Source organism: Rhinatrema bivittatum, chromosome 7, assembly GCF_901001135.1.
Source record: "Rhinatrema bivittatum chromosome 7, aRhiBiv1.1, whole genome shotgun sequence".
Taxonomy (NCBI): Eukaryota; Metazoa; Chordata; class Amphibia; order Gymnophiona; family Rhinatrematidae; genus Rhinatrema; species Rhinatrema bivittatum.
Window position 1 is genome coordinate 296,250,191 of NC_042621.1, and position 26,195 is coordinate 296,276,385.

Genomic DNA, 26,195 nt, shown 5'->3' on the forward strand with positions numbered 1-26,195 from the left:
GTTAGTGATGTTAATGTGGGCTTGGGTATAGGCCAATACTGAGGGACTGCAGGTGGCACTCTCGTATTATATGGCAGTGCCCAAAGTTTTGCTCTCTGACTCCATCTGCTGGTAGGGATACACAACCCACTTCTCTGGACTGATCTGTGGTATTACAAGTACGAAAATTAGCAAGTAAGAACCAATTTTCCTATCTTGATGTTTGTGCCAGGCAATATGGTGGTGGTTGTTTAAAAACAAATTGTTGGCCATATTATAGATAGACATGGCTTAATGGGGAAAATCAACACTGTTTTAGCAAAGGGAAGTCTTGACTTATAAATGTATATTTTAAGGCAGTGGTTCTCAACCTCTTTCCCATCGTGACACACCTGATAGACCATGCTCACATGTGTGACACACTGCTCATTACACTTCATGGCAGAAATAAAATATAAAGGCCCAGTATTATTTTTGTTAAGAATGACACAAGGGAAATTACGTATTCTGTCTGAACAAAAATTGCATAAATAGTAAGCATCCCACACCAAAACAGTACCAATTTCCAACACTCAAACAGTAGCCACCTTACCTAAGAAAAGGCAACTCTGAAAATATTACACCAGGCCTTAAGATACCAATACACCTCCTATTAGGAAAACAGAACAAGCCAGGCTACTATAGAGCTGTACACAGAAACTACACGCCAGCAGTCAAGCTCACCTGAATTACATGTGCTGATCCTCACCTAACAAAGAATTAAGAGACCATAAAGCATAACTAGAAGCATGCAGACAAAAACTGAATTGGAAACCACAATAAATCAGTTTGTATGCAGTGTAACAAAGGAGAAAAAGAAATATCACCAGTCCTTATAAAACAAATCAAGAAAATATCTTTTCTAGAGGCGTCTGTGGACGACATACAAACCAGAGCAACATTGATTGTTGCTTTTGGTTTGGAGCAGGAGAAAAATTTAGTCCTACAAAAGTACTTTAGAAATAAGGTATTTAAGTTTTGTGGGCAGACCATCCAGGTCTTTCCCGACGTTTCTAGGAATACCCAGATGAGAAGAAAAATGTTTCTTGCTTTAAAAGAGAGAGTAGTGGCCCTTGGTGCCACATATTTTCTCAAGTTTCCCTGTCGTTGTATAGTGATGTTTAATAAAAATAAATTTGTATTCCTTGAGCCTACACACCTAGAAATTTTCCTAAATGATAAAGAAGGACGAGATGTTATCACAACAGATTAAAGATCCTGGTAGTATAGATAAATTACTCCACATTATTTCATGTTTGAATGAAAAATTTCTTTTGTTAAATTGCTAAATGCCTCCCATAATGTGGACTTTATTTAGGAGTACATGTATAATTTTTACTTTTTGTGAAGTACATACGTATGTTGATAACATGAATGTAACTTAAATTTTCTTTTTTTTCTATTCATTGTAAAATGTTTAAGAAAAATTCAATAAACAATAAATTATAAAAAATAAAAATAAAAAAAATAAAACAAATCAAGAAATATAAAACCAATAGCAGCAAAACCATAATAATAAAAAGAATAGATTATTTCAAAACAGCTGATGAATGGAATATCCAATAATTAAAAACTCATATAAAATATTTCTACAGTAGATACCAATAAAATAGCAGGCACAAAGGCCCAATAATGAAAAAAAAATGATACAAAAAATGTTTTGCTCTGCATACCTAGGAACGTTTTATATCGAGGTGCCCTGAAATTGTTTTGAATTAGCAGGAGGGAGGGATGGTTTGCTTGCAACTTTCTCCTCTCTCTCTCTCTCTCACACATACTAACTCTCAATCACTCACATATACACATGCTTTTTCTCTCTCACTTATATAGGCTGTTAATTACACATTTACATATGCTTACACACAGGCTTTCAATCACACACGTACATGCTGTCTTTTTTTCTCTCACACAGACTCTTTCACATGCTTACACATTGGTCTCTCTCTTTCTCTCATTTTCACACAGGCTCTCAATCACATACTCACATGCTCCCTCACCTAAACCAGCTCTGTCACACAGACACACATGCTCTCTCTTACTTATTCACACAGGCTCTTAATCATACATACACATGATCTCTTTCACGCACAAAGGATCTCAATCACACACACACACATTCTTTCACACAAACAGGTTTTCAAACACAAACTTACACATATAGCTTCTCAAATCATACACTTACATTCATGCTATCTCTCACACACAAGCTTTCAATTACACACATACTTTCTTTCACATATACAGGCTCTTAGTCATTCATATACATGCTGTCTCTCACACACACACACACACACACACACACGATCTCAAACACACATGCTTGCTCATTCATTCACTCCCCCCCCCCCCCCCCCGAACTTGCAGCAGCTTCTTCCACTTCCAACCCTAAAGGCAGCAGAAACCACCTTCACTTTCAGCCCTCCCATCGGCTGCGGGGGTTAACGTTGTTCCTCATTTACTTTGAGCTGCGCTGCTCATTCTTGAGGCCGATGCTGCCCGCATTGCCATGGTCTCTTTTTCCTGCACACGCACCTCCTGTTCACCACTTCCTCTTCCAGGCCGCAGGGGGCAGGAAGAAGAGACTATGCCGGTGCAGCTGACTCCAGGCTATCAGCATTTTAAGCCTGGGCGGAGGACCTATTTTGCTCGGGGGACCGGGAAGTGTGGCAACACACCTGTGTGTGCTTGGCAACACACTGATGTGTTGCTACACACCGGTTGAGAACCGCTACTTTAAGGTATAAACAAACAGATGCATCAGTTGATGTAGTGTGTTTGGAATTTCAGAAGGCATTTGACAAAGGTCCCCCTTGAGAGACTCCTTAAGAAATTGAGATTATTGGATAAGAGACAGTGTCCTTATGTGGATTGGTAACTGATTAAAAGGCAGGCAATAGAATTAGGACTAAGTAGTCAGTTCTGTAAACAAAGTTCATTAGTGAAGTACCCCAGGGATCTGTTAAGAACATAAGAACATAGAAAATGCCATACTGGGTCAGACCAAGGGTCCATCAAGCCCAGCATCCTGTTTCCAACAGTGGCCAATCCAGGCCATAAGAACCTGGCAAGTACCCAAAAACTAAGTCTATTCCATGTTACCGTTGCTAATGGCAGTGGCTATTCTCTAAGTGAACTTAATAGCAGGTAATGGACTTCTCCTCCAAGAACTCATCCAATCCTTTTTTAAACACCGCTATACTAACTGCACTAACCACATCCTCTGGCAACAAATTCCAGAGTTTAATTGTACGTTGAGTAAAAAAGAACTTTCTCCGATTAGTTTTAAATGTGCCACATGCACATGCTGTTTAATATATTCATACATGATATGGAAAAGGTAATGAGTAGGGTGATCAAATTTGCAGATGAGACAGAATTATTCAAAATCATTAAGAACTGTGGATTGTGAGGAACTGCAATAGATCGTGTGAGACTGGGTATGTAAATGGCAGATAAAATGTAATATGGACAAGTGCAAAGTGATGTACATAGGGAAAAATAATCCCAACTATAGCACAAAATGCTGGGTTCTGTATTAGGAATCACCAGCCAGGAAAATGACCTTGGAGTCCTTGTGGACAATATATTGAAATCCAGAGCTTAATTTTTCATTGTTGTAATCAAAAAAAGCAAATGGTATATTTAAGTAGAGTAATATGAGATGCTAAATAAATGTTAAGAATGATCCCAAAAGGAGTAGAGAAAAAAATGGAAAATATTACCTCTGTGTGAATTCATGATGTGACATCATCTTGAGTATTGACTGTAGTTCTAGTTGCCTCAACTCAGAAAATATGTAGTGAAATTAGAAAAGATGCAGAGGAGGTCAACAAAAAATAAAGGGACTAGAATAACTCCCCTATGATGATTATTACACAGGCTAGGGCTGTACAAAAAGAGATTGGCTAAACAGCTTTGGGCAGCTGAGTCAGTGTATTGCAGGGGGCAATCAAGTCCTCAGTCTGCTTTGAACTTGAAGGAGACAGCTATATGTACAAATTGTTGGGGAGAGCTAAGGAATAAGTTTAATTTATCCTTATTTTAGAGGGCTTGTTATATTTCTCTGTTTTTTGTGTAGTGCTAGTATTATCTGTATAGTTTTTTAGATATTGATATTGCTGCATTATATTACTGTGTGTTTGTTTAAGCAAAATTATATATATATATATATATTTATATATACACACACACAAAAAGAGATTGGCTGAACAGCTTTGGGCAGCTGAGTCAATTCATTGCAGGAGGCAAGCAAGTCCTCAGTCTGCTTTGAACTTGAAGGAGACAGCTATACATTCTTGGGGAGAGCTAAGGAAAAAATTTAAATTAGCTAGCCAAATCTGGGGGAGGGTCTGTTCAAACTCAATAGCAGATAGTGTCCAGTGAACTGCCCTGGCCAAGTGTTATCTGTTTTAACTCCCTCCCACTCTACCCACCCACCCCTAAGTTTTTTTTTATGATATAATCTGCCTAAATACATAATTGGCAACAAGATAAATTAGAAATTTGGTATTTCCTTAGGTGTTATTCATCAAATACATTTACTAAAATGAAGACTATCCAATGCTCGTGGTGAAGATAAAGGCCCCGGTGAGAGAGAATGGATGAGAGAGAGAGCAATGTCGTTCATTGGGGCAGACTTGGACACCTTGCAGGCAAAGGCTTTCCTGCCTCGACAACGAGCACTAACTCTCGTGTCTCTTGCTCACCAGCTGCAGTCTCAGCACTCCGCGACTGCACACCAATTTCTCATCCTTCTGGGACACATGGCGTCCTCAGTCCATGTCACACCAATGGCTCGCTTGGCCATGACACTCATACACTGGACTCTGAGGTCTCAATGGACTCAAGCTATTCATCCTCTGTCGACCGTTGTCCACGTCACCGACTCACTCCGTCTGTCTCTTGCCTGGTGGAAAAATCAGACCAATCTCCTCCAGGGCTTGCCCTTCCAGGTTCCAAATCCTCAAATCACTCTCACCACTGATGCTTCAATCTCGGTTGGGGAGCCCACGTGGCCGATCTGCAGACGCAAGGATCTTGGTCTCCAGAAGAAGCCAAACACCAAATAAATTTCCTGGAGCTTTGAGCAATCAGATACGCTCTCAGGGCTTTTCAGGATCGCCTCTCAGATCAAGTCATCCTATTCAGACGGACAATCAGGTGGCTATTTGGTACATCAACAAGCAGGGAGGCACAGGCTCCTTCCTTCTGTGTCAGGAAGCTGCGCAGTTTTGGGAGGAAGCTCTCTCCCATTCGATGTACCTCAAGGCCACCTGGTTGCCGGGAGTGGACAATGTGCTGGCAGACAAGCTGAGTCGCGTCTTTCAACCACACGACTGGTCTCTCAACTCCTCGGTAGCTAACTCCATCTTTCGACAATGGGAATATCCTTGGATAGGCCTCTTTGCATCCCCACAAAACCGCAAAGTGGAGAACTTTGCGGTTTTGTGGGGAATATTGTTAGATGTAAACTGATGTGATATACCAAATCGAATGTCGGTATAGAAAAATAAATAAATAAATAATAAAAATAAACTACTGCTCTCTCATTCGCAGCAAACACTCTCAACCCAGAGACGCATTCTCCCTCTCATGGGCAACCGGTCTGCTCTACGCATTCCCTCCACTTCCTCTTCTCTCAAAGACTCTAGTGCAGTTAGGTCAGGACAAGGGAACCATGATCCTAATAGCACCTCACTGGCCGTGCCAAGTGTGGTTTCCAATACTTCAGGATCTCTCCATCCGCAGGCACATTCCTTTGGGAAAGGACCCGCTTCTGATCACTCAGAACGATGGGAGCCTACGCCATCCCAATCTTCACGCCTTATCCCTGACTGCATGGATGTTGAAAGGTTAATCCTTCAACCACTTAACCTTTCTGAACCAGTTTTCCATGTCTTGATTGCTTCACGGAAGCCTTCCACGAGAAAAGCTTACTCTTACAAATGGAACAGGTTTAAGTCATGGTGCTCTTCTCAGTCCCTTGACCCTTATACCTGTCCAGTTACCAAGTTTTTAGACTATCTCTGGCACTTATCAGAGTCAGGTCTAAAAACTTATTCCATCAGAATGCATGTCAGTGTGGTAGCCGCCTTCCATAAAGGTGTTGGTCCCTATGTCAGTACAACCCTGTGTAACACGTTTCTTGAAGGGCTTGCTTCACCTCAAGCATCCACTGCGTCCTCCGGCCCCTTCTTGGGACTTTAATCTGGTTCTGGGTCAGCTCATGAAACCACCTTTCGAGCATCTTCACTCTTGTGAATTTCGATATCTCACATGGAAAGTGATTTTCCTTTTGGCAATCACTTCAGCTCGCAGAGTTAGTGAATTGCAGACTCTAGTCACCTATCCGCCTTACACTAAACTTCTGCAGGACCAGGCGGTACTCCACACTCACCCGAAAATCTTACCTAAGGTGGTTTCGGATTTTTATCTCAATCCATCATACTACCTACCTTTTTTCCCAGGCCCCATGCCAACCCAGGAGAACAGGCTCTGCATACCCTTGACTGTAAATGGGCTCTAGCGTTTTACCTAGACCGTACAGCTGCCCACAGAGAAAGCACTCAATTGTTCGTCTCTTTCCACCCTGATAAGTTAGGGAAGCCTGTGGGTAAGCAGACTCTATCCTTCTGGTTGGCAGACCATTCCAAGACCGTGTTAAGGCACACTCTGTGAGGGCCATGGCAACTTCAGTAGCACACCTACGATCGGTGCCGCTTCCTAACATTTGCAGGGCTGCTACCTGGAGTTCTCTCCACACCTTTGCAGCCCACTATTGCTTGGACAAAGCCAGCAGACAAGATTCCATCTTCGGCCAATCTGTCCTTCATAACCTATTTCCAACATGACATACCAACACCCTTTCGCCTGCCCGATGGGGTTCAGGATGCCTTCTACCAAATTCCACCCCAGTTGTTGTGCCTGTTGCACGTCTTTTGGGTACATTTTGTGCATGTTTGGACATCCTCAGCTTGGTACTCACCCATATGTGAGGACTGCCATCCTGCTTGTCCTGTGAGAAAGCAAATGTTGCTTACCTGTAACAGGGTGTTCTCACAGAACAGCAGGATGTTAGTCCTCATGAAACCCACCCGCCGCCTCGCGGTGTTGGGTTCGTAACATTTTGTTATTTTATTTTTCGGCACTGCCTGTAGCTTTCAAATAAGACTGAAAGAGGACCCCTGCTGGCTGCAGGGTTGGTGCCATGCTGGGCATGTCCAGTAGGGGCCAGTCAAAGTTCTGGAAACTTTGACATGTTTTCTGTGATTGGGCTCCATCCTGTGATGTCACCCATATTTGAGGACTAACATCCTGCTGTCCCATGAGAACACCTGTTACAGGTAAGCAACATTTGCTAACTGTCGTTCCTTGGAAAGACTGCATCTAGAGTACTGTGTGCAATTCTGGTAATCGCATCTCAAAAAAGATTGAGCTGAACTGGAAAACGTACAGAGAAGGGCAACCAAAATGATAAAAGGGATGGAACAATTCCCCTAGGGAGAAAGGCTAAAGCAGTTAAGAGTGTTCAGCTTAGAGAAGACAGCTAAGCGAGGCATATAAGAGGGGTATAAAATCATGAATGGAATAGGATGAGCATGTGACTTGGTTATTTATGCTTTCAAAAAATGCAAAATCTAGGTGGACATTCCATGAAGTTAATAAGTAGCATATTTAAAACACATTGGAGGGAATTATTTTTCACTCAATACACAATTACGCTCTGGAATTCATTGCCAGAGGTTGTGATTAAGGCAGTTAGTGTAGCTGGGTTTAAAAAAAGCTTTGAGAAACTGTTAACCAAATAAGTTTGGGAAAAGCCACTAATTATCCCTGGGTGTTTAGCAGCATGAGATCTATCTACCGTTTGATATTTAGACAGGTACTTGTGATCTGGTTTGGCCTTCTTTCAGAATCAGGATGCTGAGCTTGATGGATCCTCTGTCTGTCTGATCCGATAAGGCAGTTCTTGTATTCATATGTTACCTGTTCATGGAAAGGGGAAGGAGAAGCTAAGCCCTATAGGCAACTCCAATACATGGCTCAAAACCCGGTGTAAGGAAGAAGGTTTAGGATATTTTAGGGCTGGGGCTATGTATGGAAAAGTAAAAAACTTAGAAACATAGAAACATAGAAATGACGGCAGAAGAAGACCAAATGGCCCATCCAGTCTGCCCAGCAAGCTTCCCTCATTTCTTCTCCCATACTTATCTGTTTCTCTTAGCTCTTGGTTCTAATTCCCTTCCACCCCCGCCATTAATGTAGAGAGCGGTGGAGGAGCTGCATCCAAGTGAAATATCTAGCTTGATTAGTTAGAGGTAGTATGGTAAAGATGGCTTACATCTGTCCATGGCAGGAAAAAGGGTCCTAAGTGAAAAATTCAACTTGTATGTCATAAGGCATTTAAACTAGTGGATGGGGCTGGCTAAAGGAAGTTGGAATGTCACACACACACCCCCCCCCCACCCCCCCGATAAATAGAGAAAGTGGGTGGAGAAATTAACAGAAATCAGTTCAGTAAGGCCAAAAAAGTATTGAGCAGCAAACAGAGAGGCTGGAAAGCTATGAGCACATATGCTCATAGTCTGGGCAAATTTCACTGTACTTAGCATATCAGGAAAGGCTGTCATGCACTGAAACAGGGCCTTGCCATAAATGTTCCTCCAGCCAAGAGTGAGATTTTCTGTCAAATTCTGGACTGAGCCACTCCAGAGCTGGTATTGTACAATCCATGCTATAAGAAAACACTTTCCCACTTGTTTATGCCATCATAATATATTGTTATATCACAATATATTGTGATATTTTATATTCTGCCCTCATCCCTCAAGTAGCCCTTCTCGCCTGTTCCCCTGTTACCCTCTTCTTCTCCCCACCTTAGTCTTTGGTTCATAACGCTCTAAATGGTTCGGCAAAAATGCTAATATCTTGTTACCGTCCAAGTTTTTGCCCCCTGTTCAATGTACTTCTCCTATGTTTGATGTAAACCGATGTGATATGACTGGTCATGAACGTCTGTATAGAAAAAGAATAAATAAATCATAATAGACACTACCGGTTCTTAGACTTTCATTGTCTTATAAATAATCATCTGCCATACTGCAGGATTTTTAAAAATGTTTGTTAGTGCATTTGAAAACTTATCTTCATGTAAAGAATACACGTGTTTTATTATAGTATATTTTGAAGTTTTCCCTGTTTTCACGCTGCCTTATAGTGATTGTACAACCAACAGCCTATTACACCAGCTTCCTGATCAAAAGCAATAGAGCATGTTGCAACATTGTCACCTTGTAGAAACTAGGCAAGCACGCATTCCAAGCCTCACTTTGGGGATATTAATCCTAGCTTCCCCCTTCCCTCTCATTCTAGGATTGTTAGGGAAAGGAGCCCTTACTGGGTAAAAATGAAGGCCTCTGTGCAAATAAGAAATCTCAGCAGGCACAAAGATTCACACTTCGCCACAGAGGGTTTTTGCAGAACTTAACAGATTGTATGTTGGCAGAGTTCTGTGGTGATTGAAGGTGATTAATTTCTATAGAAGATCAGTCCATTTGTTCGTCCTTTTTAGTGGATGAAAGAAAGGGGAGGTAGCTTGTAAAGGTGCAATAGCTCAGTGATTGAGGAAGCCATTGGTGCAGTGTTCATTTCTCAAGGACTATTGCTTCCCAGGGGTTGTAAAGTTCATTTGATCAGGGCTCAGGCCTTTGGCTTGGGTGATTGAGAGCAGGGCTAGCAGTTTTCCACCCATTATGAAGGATGGCTTTGGTACATCCCACTTCTCTGACAGGGTGATAAGGCAGGTGAATTTGTCTTACCCTCCCATACTGCTGTTTGGCTTGCTCTATTGCTTCTTTCTGTAGTATTGTAAGGATCCCAATATAGTTAAGATATCTGAGTGTCTATAGTTTTTATAGATTACAGTTTAGGGGGCCTTTAGGTTTCTTAGCTGGCCTATTAAGGATTGGGAAAATTGTTGCTGTTTTCTCCCTGCAAAGCTCCTTGGTTAAGGGTGGTATAGAGAAGTTATGTTAACTTATTATATAAAGCTAGCTAATACCTGTTGAAATTCCTCATGTCCCAGTTCCCTGATCTCCCCAGTCCACCCCCAGCACTCCCATCCATCTTTTTCAGCCTGACCTCAGCACTTCTTCCGGTCTCATAAGCCCATCCCAAGCACACTCTGATCCTCCTCCTTAGCCTGACTCCAGCACACACTGACCCCTTCACCACCCCAAATCCAACAGTCATTTTCCCCTTTTTCCGGCCCAGCCTACACTGATCCCATTTCCCAGCTGAACCTGGTGCACACCGATCCCCTGCTCCCACCCAATCCAGGCATTCCCTTCTCCCCTGCACTGCTCAGCCCTAGCTCATTGCTGACCCCTTCCTCCTCCCAGCCTAATTCCAGCATTCCTGTACCCACTCCCCTCACCAGAGCCAGCACAGTCTTAACCCTTCACTCTTCAGCCCTGCCCTCAGCTCTCTAGTCCCTAATCCCAAGCACACTTCCTTCCCCTTATGCTCCCAAGTTCACTTTCAACGCCATCCCAACTCCTGCATGCTCCAACTCAGCTCCAACCTAGCATACCCTAATTCTCTGCCCCAGACAGATCGCTTGCTGAATCCAGCCCAAGAGCATTCCTGATTCCACTGCCCTACCCAGTCTGATTCCAACACACTCTACCCCCAGCGAGTCCCAGCAAATTCCCTACTCCGGTACCCAGACTGACTCACCAATCCTCTTCAGTGTCACTTGCCTTCTTGAGCCATGGCCCAAGGGAAAGAGAAAACAGACTTCCAACAGAAAGGGCAGGCCACAGCAATCAGATCAGCACTAGATCCTGGAAGTTTGATAATGGAGCTTCTGCTGCTGCCTCAGACCGAGGCTAGAGAGCACCGGAAGCTGGCAATCATACTCCTACTGTACCTGTGACCAAGTAGGAGATGAGTGGTTGGTGGGGTGTAAGTACATGCTAATGCTCACATGCGCAGCCTACCAGCCACCAGCTATACTGAGGAACTATGAACTGGTCAGTGACTGGTGGAATGCACATGCCTACCCACACCCTGCCAGCCAACAAACACAGCCACAAGCATGTTATATAAGTAGATACTTGGCAGGTTGAGGTCAACATGGGACCCTTATATGGTGACATTAGCAACTCAGTTCTCCTTGGACAAGTAGAATGGTAGTCCTCACATGTGGGTGACATCAGATGGAAACTGGCACAGGAAAACGTCTGTCAGAGATTCTAGAAATTTTGACTGGCACACTGAGCATGTCCAGCATGCCACTATCTGCGCATCCACGCTGGGTTCCTCATTGGTCTTTTTTTTTTTTTTCCCACGAAGTGTCTGCCTTGCTGTAGTGGAGCTCTGCTCTTTTGTTCATTTTTTTCAAAGATTTTTTGCTCAGTCTCTGCTATTGCTGTGCCAGCTCCCTCTTTCACCTGTCAGTTCCTTCCCGCGCCATGGTAAGTTGAAATTTTTTTCCTTGTTGCGGTCGATTCCCCGTGTGTTGCTCTTTGGTGGCCACAGGTCATCAACTGCTCGCGGCTGTTTATGATGTCTGGTTTTCGATGATATCCCCAGTGCCTCTGGTCCATGTCTCACTGATCCACACGAGGTCTGTATCCTTTGCCTGGGGGCATCGCACGACACCTGGGGGTGCACTCCCTGTGATCAGATGACCCCCCAAAGGCCATCACGCCCTGCTGGAAAAGATGGAAAAGCCTTTTGGGTCCAAAAAGTCTGATCCATCTATTCCTGTGTTGGGGGCATCGATGCTGGGGGGAACAGTTAGATATGCCTTCCCTTTCTACTCCTCATCGGGTCACTCTCTCTCAAAAGGAGCTGGAGATAGGCCATCTCCGGTGTCTTCGCATTCCAAGACGTCTGGAGAAGGACCTGGCCGAGCATTGAGGGAAGTCCCGCAAGCATTATCACCAGTCGCCATCTTCACATGGCACTGGAAAAGGTGTGGTATTGGCTGCTATGCCAGCACCAAAGCGACCTCGTGGAAAGGAGGCCTCTGCCTCTATCAAACCCAGGAGTCCCAGGTGTTCCCCACTGGTGACTGTGCTAGGCACTGAGGCTGCTGCCTCCTTCTCAGTCCTTTTTTTCGTCAGTGGACTTCCAAGAGGAGTTGGCTTGCAGGATTCAGCTAGTGATGCTACAAGCCCTGCGGGGGGGTATCCAGCCACCATTGACACCGGTTCCCATGCTCTTGCCAGAGCCTGCCCTGTCTCTCTTGGCACCCCTGCTTAGATGCCCTTTTGGGTATACTTCTGACGCGACCAGTGCCTGGGGTACCCTCTGTGTCCCAGCAGCCACTGATGCCCTCCACCAGAGCGATTCCTATCATCAGGTTCTCCAAGGAGGAAGAGTTGATGCAACCAGTGCCCACAGGGCAGCTAGTTCTGTGGCCGTGATTTCCCAATCCCGGACCCAGGCCATCTGGGATTGTGGTGCTGTCTGCTCTAACCTGGAGGTTGGGCAGGGACCTTCCATGTCAGCCTCCAGGGAACCTTAGCGAGAAGATGGCCCCATATGATACTTCCAAGTCCTCCTCAGGCGACCTTCTCTCAGACACTCTCCACCGGACAAGAGGCATAGACCCCTTCCAGAAGACCTTTCCTTTGCAGGCTTTGTCTGGACGATGGGAGAGGCCATCCCATTTCAGCTCCTTACTGAGGAGGATGCTTGACATAAAATGCTGGAAGTCCTTCAGTTTGTGGATGCCCCAAAGGAAACAGTGGTAGTCCCAGTCCATGACATTTTCAAGGAGCTGATACTCAGGATCTGGGAACACTGTGTCCATTCCTTCAGTCAGTCGGAAGGTGTACGTAATTTACTTGATGCAACAAGCATTGAGGTTTGAGAGGTGTCATCTCCTGCATCAATCTGTTGTGGTGAAGTCTGCCTTCAAGAAAGCCAAGTGCTCCTGCACCCATGCCTCTGCTCCTCCAGGTCAAGGGCATAAAGCGTTGGATGCCTTGGGTAGGAAGGTCTACCAGGGCGCTATGCTCATTGCCCACATTGCCTCCTACTAGCTGTATATGACTGAGTATAACCGGAGCTTGTGGAAGCAAGTCCAGGAACTGTTGTAGCACCTGCCTCAGCAGCAGGATGCCTTTTTGGTGGTGGTACAGCAGGGTTTGAAGGTGGGTAAACACGAGGTGAGATCCACCTACAATGTTTCTGAGATGGCAGCCAGGGTGACTGCAGCGGACATTGGTGCTGCAGGATGGCCTGGCTCCATGCTTCGAACCTTCGCCCAGAGGTCCAAGAGAAGCTGGCAGATCTGCCCTGCACAGGGGAGAATCACTTTGGAGATAAGGACAGGGGCACGGTGGCCCAGTTGAAGGATGACCATGAGATTCTTGAGCACCTTTCAGCCAGGACATCTGACCTGTTGTCCTCAGAAAATCCTCATGACAGTAATCTAGGAAGTCCTTCTATTGCCAGAGGAAATATTACCCTCCTACCTTGAGGGCGCGCACGCCACGTGCGGCCTCCCAGGGTTGCTCCAGGGAAAGTTGAGCCACTTCTGCTCCCTGTTCAGGGCAGATGGGCTACCAGTCTCAGAACTTTGCCCACCATTGGGGCAAGGGTCATCTGTATGCATTTCATCTACTTAACATAGAAACATAGAAATGATGGCAGAAGAAGACCAAATGGCCCATCCAGTCTGCCCAGCAAGCTTTCACACTTATTTTTTCTCATACTTATCTGATACTCTTGGCCTTTATTAGTAACTTTTTGGTTCTATTTACCTTCCACCCCTGCCATTGATGTAGATAGCAGTGCTGGAGCTGCATCTAAGAGAAGTATCTAGCTTAATTGGTTAGGGGTAGTAACTGCCGCAATAAGCAAGCTAATCCCACGCTTATTTATTTACCCAGCCTGTGCAATTCAGTCCTTGTTGGTTGTTGTAAATCCTCTTTTCTTCATTCCCCACAGCCGTTGAAGCAGTGAGCTGCACTGGATATGTATTCCAAGTGAAATATCAGGCTTAATTGATTCGGGGATAGTAACCGCCGTAATAAGCAAGCTACACTCAGGGCTCATCTCTTTCTCCTATTCTGTTCAACATATACCTACTTCCTTTATGCTACATTCTATCCTCTCTTAATCTTCAGTTCAAAATTTATGCAGATGACATCCAATTTTTTGTCCCATATAAATCATCCTGGTCAGACACTCTATCTTTAGTTTCTCTATACTTATCTACAATCAACTCTTGGCTCTCCCACAATCGATTAAAACTGAATCCAGCAAAAACTGAGCTCGTATACTTAACTTCCATCTCTGATTCTTCATTAGGTCCACCATCACATCTTACAATTAATAATGTTACTATCCCCATAACACGCTCTGCTATAAGCCTAGGTGTAAACATTAATTCAGATCTTTCTCTAAAACAACACATATCCTCACTTACAAAAAAATCGTTTTTCAAACTACGTCTGTTAAAACATCTTCGTCCTCTACTATTTTACCGAGATTACAGAACCATTCTTCAATCCTTAATCTTCTCTGGCTTAGACTATTGTAATGCTCTCTTCCTAGGATTGTCAGACTCTTCACTATACCCCCTTCAACTGATCCAAAACTCTGCAGCCCGGATACTAACCAGAACATCTTTACGTCATCATATCACCCCTATTCTACAATCATTACACTGGTTACCCATAAAGTTCAGAATAAAATATAAAATTCTCTCTATTATCCATAGTTTAATTCATAACCATAATCATACTTCTACCTGGCTTTGTTCAATATTGCGCATATACAAACCGACGCGACACTTAAGATCACTTAACCAAAATTTACTAGATATCCCTTCTCCTAAACAAGCCAGATTAGACCTCACTAGAAAAAGAGCCTTTTCAATAGCCGGTCCAACACTTTGGAACACTTTACCAAACCATCTTCGCTCGATATCCAACCCTGCACATTTCAAAAAATCTCTCAAAACATATCTTTTTCAACTTGCATTCAACACGTCTTCTAATTAAACTTAATCATCAATACCGAAATTACCCTCTTAAACATAGTTACACCCATTACAATCCCATTTATACTACACATAACTACAACATACCTGCTCATTCACACGTTTCCAACTATCATACCCTTCTCCCTTCTTCCCTTTATCTCATATAATTTTTACGCTCTATTTCTCCCACTTCCCCTTCCTCCTCCCGTTCCCCTTCCCCCCCCCTTTTTCCCCTTTTCCCCCAAAACAATAAGCCCATGGTTCCAAACTTTTTATATTTTTAATAACCTTATATACTAGCATTCTGTCTAGTTATTACCAATTTTTATGTAAAGTTTAAAAATTCCATTTTATTTTGATTATTTTATTTTTGGTTTTAAATCTGTGAACCGTTTTTGATAAAATTTCTTTTTTAAAAAACGGTATATAAATACTTTTTAAATAAAATAAATAAATAATGCTTATTTGTTTACCCAGACTATGTAATTCAGTCCTTGTTGGTTGTTATCTGAATATAAATCCTCTTTTCTTCATTCCCCCTTCCATTGAAGCAGAGAGCTATGCTGGATATGCATTGAAAGCGAAGTATCAGGCTTATTTGGTTTGGTGCAGTAACCGCCGCAACAAGCAAGCTACTCCCCCGCTTTTTTGTGAATGCAAATCCTTTTTTCCACATTTCCTCTTGCCATTGAAGCATAGAGCAATGTTGGAGTCGCATTAACCGTGTGTATGTTTATTGAATAAGGGTATTAATCTCCAGGTAGTAGCTGTCATTCCCGCAAGCCACCCCCATGCCTCTTCTCTTCATTCACATCCTCTAGATTTTATAGAATCAGTGTTTATCCCATGCCCCTTTGAAATCTGCTGGTAATGAAGATTCTGTTGAAGCTCCAGCAGGACAAGGAAACCATGATCCTGGTGGCTCCTTATTGGCCAAGACAGGTCTGGTTCCCGCTACTCTGCGGGACCTATCAATCTGGGGACCTCCCTCGATGTGATTACACAGGATCAGAACAGGCTGTACCTTAAAATCCTCATGTCGTTAGCTTTGATGGCCTGGATGTTGAGAGGCTAGTCCTGCGGTCCCTTGACCTCTCTGATAACGTGCCTTAGGTACTGGTAGCTTCCAGAAGGCCTTCAACCAGAAGTCCTACAGACTGAAGTGGAAGAGGTTCTCCATCTGGTGCGCAAGGGTCATGGCTTGGATCCATTCGCCTGTTCCATTCTGAAGTTGCTGGTCAATCTGTGGCACCTCTCGGAGGTGCCACAGATAGACTGATTTAAAAAAAACACAACAGACTTGAACATCAAAAAGCAGAAAGGCTATACTGAAAGACAGTCACAGAAAGCTCAGCTTTAAGACTGTTCAATAGTAGGAGATAATCTGGACAAAGTTCCAAGCTTTCTTGTTAATGAAGTTTTGGCAACCAAGTACAAATAAAATGGACTTTCTAGTGTGTTTGAGATATATTTATAGTCACCTATAATACTAGGTTATGGAGTTTTTTTCGTAAATGACTATATACTATAAATTACATTAAAATAGGGTTTTCTTTAAATATACCAACTTTCTAACAATTATATATTTGATTAAAGGCAAGGCATTTAACCAACTAAGCTAAGCAGTTAACCAGCTAAGCTGACTATCACGTTAAGGCATTATACCTGATCATGAATCTCCATGGAAATAATTTAATAGTTTTTAATACAGAATACTTCTATATATAAATATGTATGAGAACAAATTACAATCTACAGATATTGAAAAATATATCCATTTTAATACTATTGTTTTTATACAGTTTGTGAGAAATATTGTATATAAACTGTTGGATTTATGCACGTGTCTCTAAGATGAAGTATATGTATCAAAGCTATGAGTTGTCGGTAAGAAAAGGGTATATATTCAATGAAATGTAAGGGCTCGAGGCTGCCAAACTTTCCAGTGTGTGATATGCCCAGGATCATGGCAAATTAACTCGTATATGGTAAGAAACCATTAATCTTTTATCTATTTTCTGTATCTATGATATGGCTTGATCAATAATATACTTTCCTCATGTAAAATGAAAATCATATCCTTTTTAAAGAATATATCTGAGTTACTGAGTTGCTCTGATCTCACAAAAATTAATTGTTCTCAAACTAATGCATTATCTCTAAGTAGCACTGATGTGTTAAACCTATGTGGCATGGTGTTCTAAGGAAAGAGAGTAAACTATAAGGGAACCTCCTTATTAACGTTTCTCTCTTAGATCTGCCTATCTGAGCAGAACTGAGACACTGGCAGGGGAACATAACCCACTAGTCTGGTCTGGCAGGGAAAGGAAATTAGCAGGTAGGACTACATTATAGCTTCAGAATTCTATGCTGAATATTAAGCATTTACGTGGAAACAATCCTAACATGCAATGTAAGGGCTATGCTGCAGAAAGGGAGAGAAATTCAAGTCAGATGTCTGATGCTGGCCCATGGAGACAGGGTGAGAAACAGTTGATGAATCTATGTAACCCCCACCCCTTCCCTATATCTGTTTCAGCATCACTGACAGGTTTGTTCAAGAACTGATTTCCATGCTAACTTTTGATGCATTCATTTATTTTATTTATTTTTTTAAATAGTTGAAATTGTGGAAAAGCCAATGTGGACATGGGCTGCACTGGCTGTGAATCAGGTAACAGATGTAATAGTGTGTATGCTGTACAGCCCTGGAGATTTCTACTGCCAGATCTATAAAGAAGAAGGTAAGGCTGCTAATTCTCCTCCTGTCTTATACCTGTCATATCTGTATTCTTCCAGCTTGTTCTTCTCTTCTCCCCTGCTGTCCCATCTGAACTGCAACTTTTCACCTAGCTTAAGTGTCTAAAAACACCTTTGTTTCAGCAAAGGTACATACAAGTTAAAATATTAGTCCTACCCTCTTTGCTCTAAGTCATAACTTGTCAGTTTCTGCGCTATTTTAATTGTTTGTGTTTACTGCCAGAATAATAAACAGAACATAAGACCTAGGCAGCTTTTTTTTTTTTCTGCGGTTGTAAGCAGACATTTAGTGAAAGCATTTTGCCATAGATAAGCAGGGATGAATTAGCCCTACTGTCTGGTACATCCTCTGGGCGGCCAGGTGGCGGAGCTTCTCTTAGCACATAAAGCAGTGGTTCTCAACCCTGTCCTGGGGACCCCCCCTAGCCAGTCGGGTTTTCAGGATATCCACAGTGAATATGTATGAGAGAAAATTTGCATACACTGCCTCCATAACATGCACATTTTCTCTCATGCATATTCATTGTGGATATCCTGAAAACCCGACTGGCTGGGGGGGTCCCCAGGACAGGGTTGAGAACCACTGACATAGAGTTTTTGTTTATGCACCTGCATGTAGATTCCTGCGCAGCTCCTGGCTTGCCTCAGTCCTTTGCGTCCGTGCTGCTGGTTGCGCACGGAGCTCTCGCGCTTTCCAAAAAAGAAAAAAAAATGACGAAAGCCTCAATGCTGACATTCTTCTGGCGGCAATACTACCATGGGGTACACCCCCCCCCCCCCAAGGATCCACCACCTGTCTCCCAGGACACCTTGGCTTCCCAGGCCATGTCCCAGATCTCCATGATTTTGTTCCAGTTCCTCTCGACAGTGGAGCAGCAAGGCATGGACAGACGCTCCATTGGGGCATGGCCCCTAACCCCTTTTCAGGCTCCACAGTCACCACAGGACAGCCTCAGCCCAGGGCCCCGTTTCGTCAGCCCACCCTCCCATGGCTACCCCCCAGGAAAGGCTCGCCTCATCAGTCTCCATCCACCTCGATGGGATCCTCAACTGGCTACCAGTCATATCCCCTGGAGGAACAACCTGAGCCAGTCTTCCCTCCCCACCTCCCGGAGTATCTTATTTGAAGTTCGTGGAGAAGGTGGGGACCAGACTAAACATTGAAACCAGGGAGATACCAGACCCTTGGGCAGAGGTCCTCGGCATACTAAAAATTTTCAAGGCACCATCGGAGCCCACAGCTTTACCCTCGCATGCCATCTTAGATGCAGTGATGACCAGGGCGTGGTCCACCAACATGCCGCAAGGCCGACCTCAAATTCCGCATGTGGCAATCTCCCTTCTATAACATCCTGCAGCTCCCTCATGCCTCAGTTATCGTTGAATCAGCTGTGCAAAGAGCTAAAAAGACACGGCTGCACTCCAGCACCGCCCCCCCCCCCCCCCCCCCCCGGGGAAAGATTGCAAGTTACCTGGATGTATTTATACACAAGCTTGCAATCGTTAAAGCCTTTGCTACAAGAGGTTTCACTGGACAACCGCCCAACCAGTTCCATGATCTGGAGGAAGACCTCTCGCACTTGATCCATGCCACCTATGAGGCCTTTGACATGTCTGCCCAAACCACAGTGAGTGCCATTGTGGCCCACATCTCGCATGGCTCCGCGCCAGTGCAATCAGGGAAGATGTGCACCAAACGTTAGCGGACCTCACGTGTCTTTCTGACAACCTTTTTGGGGACAAGTTGCGTGAAACAGTGTCGCAACAGAGCAAAAAGTGGCTGTTATGTCGCTGACGATACCCTCGGACCCTGCATCCACAAGGCGTTAATACTCCGGGTACAGGAGACCTTACTTCCAGAGGCGTTCTTACAGGCCTTACCCTCCCTTCCACCCACAGCCTTATCCACTGGCCCGGTCACAACTACCCCAACAGCCGCCGAACCGCTCCTGCCAGCATCCTCCATGGCAACCATGTCCTCCCCAGGATAACAATGCCACCAAGCCCACTCAGGGTTTTTAGAGACGGCGGGCCCACCTCTGCCGGTACCAGTGGGAGGGAGACTTTCTCATTTCCTCACTTCGTGAGAAGCGATCACCTCCGACCTTTGGTTGCTCAAGATTATCAAGAAAGGCTACTCTCTAAACTTCGTTGGTACCATCTCTCCCCCACACAGTACATCCAAAGCAGGTCTACTCACTAAGCAGCCTGCTTCAGCGGTCCATCCGTAGAGTCCCTGCCTCCCAATGTGATCAGGGATTCTACTCCCAATATTTCCTCATTTCCAAGAAATCGAGAGGCTTGCATCCCATCCTGGACCTCTGATCTCTCCACAAATTCCTAACTTATTTATTTATTTATTTAACATTTTTATATACCGGGCTTCATGCAGGATTGCATATCAGCTCGGTTTACATTGTAACTGAAAAAAGGCATGCATAAAGAACGCAATTTACATAGAACAGGGACTAAAAAACTTGGAACGAATACATGGGTAAAATTAACTTAACATAGTATGAAAAATGTGAAAACATAGTATAAAAAAAAAAAAAATATGAAAACTGGAAATTTGAGAGAAATTCAAGATGACTTCAAGAAATTCAAGATGACTTCCCTCAAATCCATCCTACTCTTCCTCCGCCCCTGTGTCCTGGCGATATCTATGTTTCCAGGCCAATGGACACCACTTCCAATAAAAAGTGCTCCCCTTTGGCCTATCATCAGCCCCAAGGGTCTTCACAAAGTGTCTAGGGGTAGCTGTGACCCACCTCCGGAAACAGGTGATCCAGCTGTTTCCTTATCTCGATGACTGGTTACTAGTCACCCCCAATCCCTCCCACCCTATGCAACAACCTACTGGCAACCATCCGCTGCCTAGCCAGCCTGGGATTGCTCATCAATTATGAGAAATCCAACCTGCAACCCTCTCAAGCCCTGCAGTTCATTGGGGCCTATATCAACACGAAACTGTACAAAGCATTCCTTCTGGAAACCATTTCCCTCACCCTCCAGACCCTGGCAGCTCATCTCTGGAGAGCCACCAATGCCTCCCCTCGACAAATCTTGACCATCTATGTAGTTCTACGCACCCGCCTACACATGCGCTGGCTACAATGAGGCTTGAAGTCACAGTGGCACCAATTCTGGCACCCCCTATCCAGCCAAGTCATCCTCACGCACAGCATGAAACAGGACTTGAAGTGGTGGCTAAACCCAGCGGTGCTCACTGTGGGAGCGTCCCTCCACCCGCCCCCCCCCCCCTCCCGCCCATGACATAGTTCTCACCAATGCGTCGAACAGGGGATGGGGCACCCATCTAACTCAGCTTAAGACTCAAGGCCTATGGTCCGCTTGGGAGCAGGTGCAGCAAATCAGCCTCCTGGAGCTTTGAGCCATCGGCAACGCACTCCACAACTTCAAGACCTTCCTTCAGGGAAAGACAGTAACGATCCACAGTTGCAATGTTCTACGTCAACAAGGAAGGAGGGTCTGGTTCTTGGATGTTGTGCAAGGAAGCGGTTCAGAACCTGGAATGGGCAGAATACCACTCCATTACGTTGTAGACCATGTATCTACCGGGGATACAGAACTCCAGAGCGGACAGACTAAGCAGAATTTTCCACCCTCACGAGTGGGAGCTTTGGCAGGACGTGGCAGAAAGACACTTTCAAATTTGGGGTCTTTCTCGTGTCAATCTTTTTGTTAAAGAATGCGACCAGAAGGTACAGATTTTTTGCTCGGTGTACCCCAACACCCAATGCCTGGCACAGGACACGTTCCTTATCTCATGTTCAGAGGATCTCCTGCACGCTTACTGTCCCATACCACTAATCACATGGATGGTCCAGAAATGCATTGCAGGCAAAGCTGATCTCATCCTCATAGCGCTAGCATGGCGAGACATCCTTGATATGTGTATCTAGTTCGACTCTCCATCGACAAACCCATCCCGCTCAGCCTCAGCACAGACTTTCTCACCCAGGAAGGGGTTACCTGCTACACCCCCTCTGTTCTTCTCTACATCTCACTGCATAGAAATTGAATGGTGATACCTATCCCTGCAGCTTCAAGACATCCTCCTCCAGGAAACCTTCCATGAGGAAGAACTATCAAGGGAAATGGCTCAAATATTTCTCTTGGTGTGCAGAGCACAGTGTGAACCTGTTCTGCTCTCCAGAGCAATTACTGGAGTACCTTCACCATTTCTACCGAGCAGGACTGGCGACGGCGTCTGTCAGGATTCACGTCAGTGCCATTGCAGCCTACCATCACCTACATAATGGTGCACCAGTTTCTTACCACCTGTTAATCTCCAGATTCATGAAGGATGTCCTGCAACTGTGACCTCCCATTCTCAAACCTCCGGTCCCATGGGACCTCAGCGTGGTTCTGGAACAGCTGATGCTCCCGCCCTTTGAACCTCTGGACAGTTATCCTTGGTACCTCTCCTGGAAGGTAATCTTACTAGTCGCCCTCACCTCAGTGTGACATGTCAGTGAGTTGCAGGCACTGGTTCACTATTCTCCGTACCTGGAATTCTACCATTACAAGGCAACTGCATACGCATCTGGCGTTCCTTCCAAAAATGGTATTGGCTTTCCACCTAAACCAACTATCACTCTGCCAACATTCTTTCCAAAGCAGTACAGGAATAACAGCGAATGATGGCTTCACATGTTGGATTGCAAACATGTGCTGGCTTTTAAGTGTCGGACTCACTCTGATCACAGAGCCTCCCAGCTTTTCGTCTCCTTCAACCCAAATACTCCAGAGCTTCCTGTCTCCAAGAGAATCCTTTCATCCTGGACTTCGAATTGCATACAATTCTGCTACCATAAAAATCTGAAGCCTTGACTACTTCCCCTAAGGCTCACCAGGTTCATCCCATGGCAGCTTCCATAGCCCGTTTGCACGAGGTGCCCTTCCTAGACGTTTGCAAGGCTGCAACCTGGTCCTTGTTGCATTCCTTTACATCCCATTACTGCCTGGACCGGCAGGTGGTGGCAGACTGATATGGGTAGAACCATCCTTAAATCAGGCACAAATTAAGGATTAAAGGTTAGGTCGGCCATCATAGTTGGAGATTCAATTATTAGGAATGTAGACAGCTGGGTGGCTGGTCGGCATGAGGATCGTCTGGTAACATGCCTACATGGTGCGAAGGTGGCGGACCTCACGAGTCACCTAGATAGGATTTTAGACAGTGCTGGGGAGGAGCCGGCTGTCGTGGTACATGTGGGCACCAACGACATAGGAAAATGTGGGAGGGAGGTTCTGGAAGTCAAATTTAGGCTCTTAGGTAGAAAGCTTAAATCCAGAACCTCCAGGGTAGCATTTTCTGAAATGCTCCCTGTTCTACTGCAGGTCTCCAGAGATAGGCAGAGTTCCGGAGTCTCAATGTGTGGATGAGACGATGGTGCAAGGAAGAAGGATTCAGTTTTGTAAGGAACTGGGGAACCTTTTGGGGAAGGGGGAGTTTCTTCCGAAGGGATGGGCTCCACCTTAACCAGGGTGGAACCAGACTGCTGGCGCTAAAAAAAGAGAGAGAGCAGTTTTTAAACTAGAACAAAGTGGAAAGCCGACAGTCGCTCAGCAGCGCATGGTTCAGAGGGAAGTATCTTCAAAGGATACTAATGATGCATTAGAATTAGGGCATCCCGACAGTGAGGTTCCAATAATAAGAAAAGTAGTCCAAGTGCCTGTAACTAAACTCACCTGAGCTAAAAAAATTCTAACTTATCCCTATCAATTAAAAAACAGAATGAAAATACAAACAAAAAGCAAACTTGAAATGTTTGTATGCTAATGCCAGTAGTCTATTTATTTTTATTTATTTAGGGCTTTTTTATACCGACACTCATGATACCAATCATATCGTATCGGTTTACAATAAACAGCGGTGCAATAACATTAACATCAACGTGAACAATAGGCGAAGAGAGAAAAAGTGAATGAAAGTTACAGTAAAACAGGGGCACTTGAACTGGGAGGAGGAAAAGCCAGAGTCATGGCTAACATAGAAATAAATAATATTTAGTCTCAGAAATAAATAATGTCTAGACATATACTAAGAAGTAAGATGGGAGAATTTGTCTAGACATATACTAAGAATTTGTCTAGACATATACCAGTGGAGTAGCCAGAATTGATTTTTTGGGTGGGCACAAGGTTAACATAGGTGGGCACAAGGCATGCAGGTCTACTAGTTGTTTTCTTACTGATAAATAATGCCATATACTGCACCCTAGAATGGCTTTCTAAGTAGTTTGCAACAGCCATTATGTGTCATGTATGAAACTTTAAAATAATTTACTTCAATTATTTCAAGTATAGAAAACAATCAAATCCAATCATTTAATAAAACAAAAATTAATGTATTCTTTCATGAACCATCTTTGCAGAAACCCAGAAATCTTCATAAATACAATAAAATATAATTAATCATCAGAACAGGTGCAGCGCAGAGCTAGGGCAATTCACATTACAAGTAACATGAAAAAAAAATTTCAAATTCTGGTGTAATCTCAGCAAAAAATAACCCTCCACTGCTATTTTGTGAAGTAACAAACTCTTGCAAAGAAAGAGGCATCTGGAACCTTGCCAAACAATCACAGCACTGACTCTCAGGATTCAAACAGCAACCTTATGAAAAAGCAGCAATGCAAATACTACACCAGGCCCTAGAACATTAATACATCACCTACGGGAATAACAGAACAGGCTGGACTACTACTACAGAGAAACTATATGCTAGAAATACTCATTTCTGTCACAAACAGGCAAAACTGAGACCGACCCTTACCTAATATAGAAATAAGAGACTATAAATTAGAAACAGAAACATGTAGATAAAGCCAAAATAGAAAGCCTGAGAAACTAAATGTCTGAACAGTGGAATACTTAAGAAAGAGCAAAATACAAAAATATAAGAATGCACATTCCCAAAGATGACATATTTAAATTGCTAACATCTCTCTCTCTCTCTCTCTCTCGCTCGCTCTCGCTCTCTATATATATTTTTTTTTACCTTTGTTGTCTGATCTTTGTATTTTTCTAATCAGTTGGTCCTGGTCTCTCTTTCCCATTTTTTCCCTTGTCGCTCATTTCCTAATTCCTCTTCAGTGTCTTTTCTACTACTGTCTTCTTCCCTTCCACACACACACACACACATATATACATAAATGCTTTCTCTCACACACTCAGGCTCTCACTCTCATATGCTCTCCCCCCCCAAGCTCACATTCTCTGCAGACACACATACAAGCTCTCACTTTCTCACCTCTCCCCAGGCTTATATTCTTATGCACACACAGACGCACATCCAGGCACCCATTCTCATCCACACACACAAACCCATTCTCACCCACACATACACACTTTCAAGCATCCATTCTTACCCACATATTCAAGCTTCCATTCTCACCCACACACACAACCCAGGCTCCCATTCTCACCCATATATATACACATTCAAGCTTCTATCCTCACCCACATATTCAAGCTTCCATTCTCACCCACACACACAAACCCAGGCTCCCATTCTCACCCATATATACACACATTCAAGCTTCCATCCTCACCCATATATACACACATTCAAGCTTCCAACCTCACCCACATATTCAAGCTTCCAACCTCACCCACATATTCAAGCTTCCATCCTCACCCACATATTCAAGCTTCCATTATCACCCACACACATTCAAGACTCCATTCTCACTCCCATACACACCCAGGGTCCGATTTTCACCCACACACACACACAAGGCGCCCATTCTCATCCTCACATACACATTCAAGCCTGTGCACAGTTTCCGCTTCCTCCCCCCAGAGCAGGAAGATCAGCTGCCTCTCCTGTTGCCACTGGCCTCCTGCTATCTTCGAGCCACACGGCCGACCGATCTTCCTGCTGGGGGGGGGGGGAGCGGAAGCTGTGCGCGGCGCTTCCGCTCTTCTCCCCCCCCCCCCCCAACAGGAAGATCGGTCGGCTGTACGCAGGAGGCCAGTGGCAGCAGGAGAGGCCAGCTGATCTTCCTGCTCTGGGGGGAGGAAGTGGAAGCTGTGCACGGCGCTTCCGCTCCCCCCGCAAACAGGAAGATCGGTCGGCCATATGGTTGTAGGACCGCTTCCCCACGTGTGCCGTGATGGCGTGCCAAGCATGGGTTCTCCTCTTCACTGTCGCGGGGATGGGATCCCGCGACAGCCTTGCAGTTCTGGTGTCAGTTGGGTGGGCCTGGGTCTAAATTGGGTGGGCAGCTGCCCACCCAGGCCCACCCGTGGCTACGCCACTGACATATACTAAGAAGTAAGATGGGAGAATTTGAATGTATAGCGGTGAATGATGACATAGACTTAATTGGCATCTCAGAGACATGGTGGAAGGAGGATAACCAATGGGACAGTGCTTTACCGG

The 26,195-nt window shown here is 44.5% G+C and overlaps 1 protein-coding gene across 1 annotated transcript in view; it reads left to right on the forward strand.

Annotated features, from left to right (window-relative positions):
• TDRD1 (tudor domain containing 1) overlaps window positions 1-26,195 on the forward strand; it is a gene marked incomplete at its 5' end in the record, with an annotated part of 488,249 nt that overhangs the window by 336,568 nt on the left and 125,486 nt on the right. The window contains one exon of the mRNA XM_029610456.1: window positions 17,644-17,766. Coding sequence (XP_029466316.1) covers window positions 17,644-17,766 — 123 coding nt within the window. The remainder of the gene's footprint in view (window positions 1-17,643; window positions 17,767-26,195) is intronic.